The 918-nt window shown below is 53.3% G+C and overlaps 1 protein-coding gene across 1 annotated transcript in view; it reads right to left on the bottom strand.

Moving 5' to 3' along the window:
• LOC107307736 (E3 ubiquitin-protein ligase HUWE1-like) overlaps positions 1–676 on the bottom strand; it is a gene marked incomplete at its 3' end in the record, with an annotated part of 18,937 nt that extends 18,261 nt beyond the window's left edge. Inside the window, exon 1 of the mRNA XM_015851244.2 lies at positions 360–676. Coding sequence (XP_015706730.1) covers positions 360–586 — 227 coding nt within the window. The remainder of the gene's footprint in view (positions 1–359) is intronic.
• Positions 677–918: the final 242 nt, after the last annotated feature.

The raw sequence follows: 918 nt of genomic DNA, 5'->3' as shown, positions 1-918 counted from the left end.
TTGGACTCTATGCCCTGAGGTTGGGTTCTAAACACTATAATTGAGTTCTATGCCCCGAGGTTGGGTTCTACATGCTCCAGTTGGACTCTATGCCCCGAGGTTGGGTTCTAAACACTACAATTGAGTTCTATGCCCCACGGTTGGGTTCTAGATGCTACAATTGGACTCTATGCCCTGAGGTTGGGTTCTAAACACTACAATTGAGTTCTATGCCCCACGGTTGGGTTCTACACCCCATAATCTGGTTCTACACCCAAAATCCCCACGTTCCACTCACTACCATTGGGTTCCACGCCCCCAAATCACCACGTTCTACCCCCAAAACCTTGATATTCCTTTTCCATCCCCTATTTCCTTACCGGACAGACTTGCCCAGGATGTGTTTATAGAAGGAACGTGTGAAATAACACTCGAGCAGCCTGTTGTCGTAGACGGCCTTGGCCACGATCCGCCCCACAAACTTGAAGTAGCTGAGGTGGTTGGGGTTGCAGTGGGACGAAGGGTTGATGGTGTAGGTGACCCGGTCTCCAGGTGAGGTGCGGAACAGGGCGTACATCGGGTTGAACATCTCCCTTGAGATGATCATGTACCACTCGCGGAGGAGACCCCCGGCGTCCTGCCCCTCCTCGCCCTCAAAGACGATGTACCTGCAATGGGGGGGGGGGAAGGGGGAAAGGGGGGGTTAAGGGATCCCAAATGGCCCCTCTGACCCCAAAACGTGGCCCTATATATCTCACAAGACCCCAAAACCCAGCACTGGGGTCCCATGCATCCTCTAATGTAGTCCTACAGGATGAAGGGGAAACGGGGTGATCCCAAATGGCCCCTCAGACCCCAAAACGTGGCCCTATATATCTCACAAGACCCCCAGAACCCAGCTTTGGGGTCCCATGCATCCTTTAATGTAGTCCTGGGGGA

The sequence above is a fragment of the Coturnix japonica genome, unplaced genomic scaffold (assembly GCF_001577835.2).
Source record: "Coturnix japonica isolate 7356 unplaced genomic scaffold, Coturnix japonica 2.1 chrUnrandom829, whole genome shotgun sequence".
Lineage (NCBI taxonomy): Eukaryota > Metazoa > Chordata > Aves > Galliformes > Phasianidae > Coturnix > Coturnix japonica.
The sequence above is the reverse complement of the archived record's forward strand: the minus strand, read 5'-3'. Positions and strand labels throughout refer to the sequence as shown.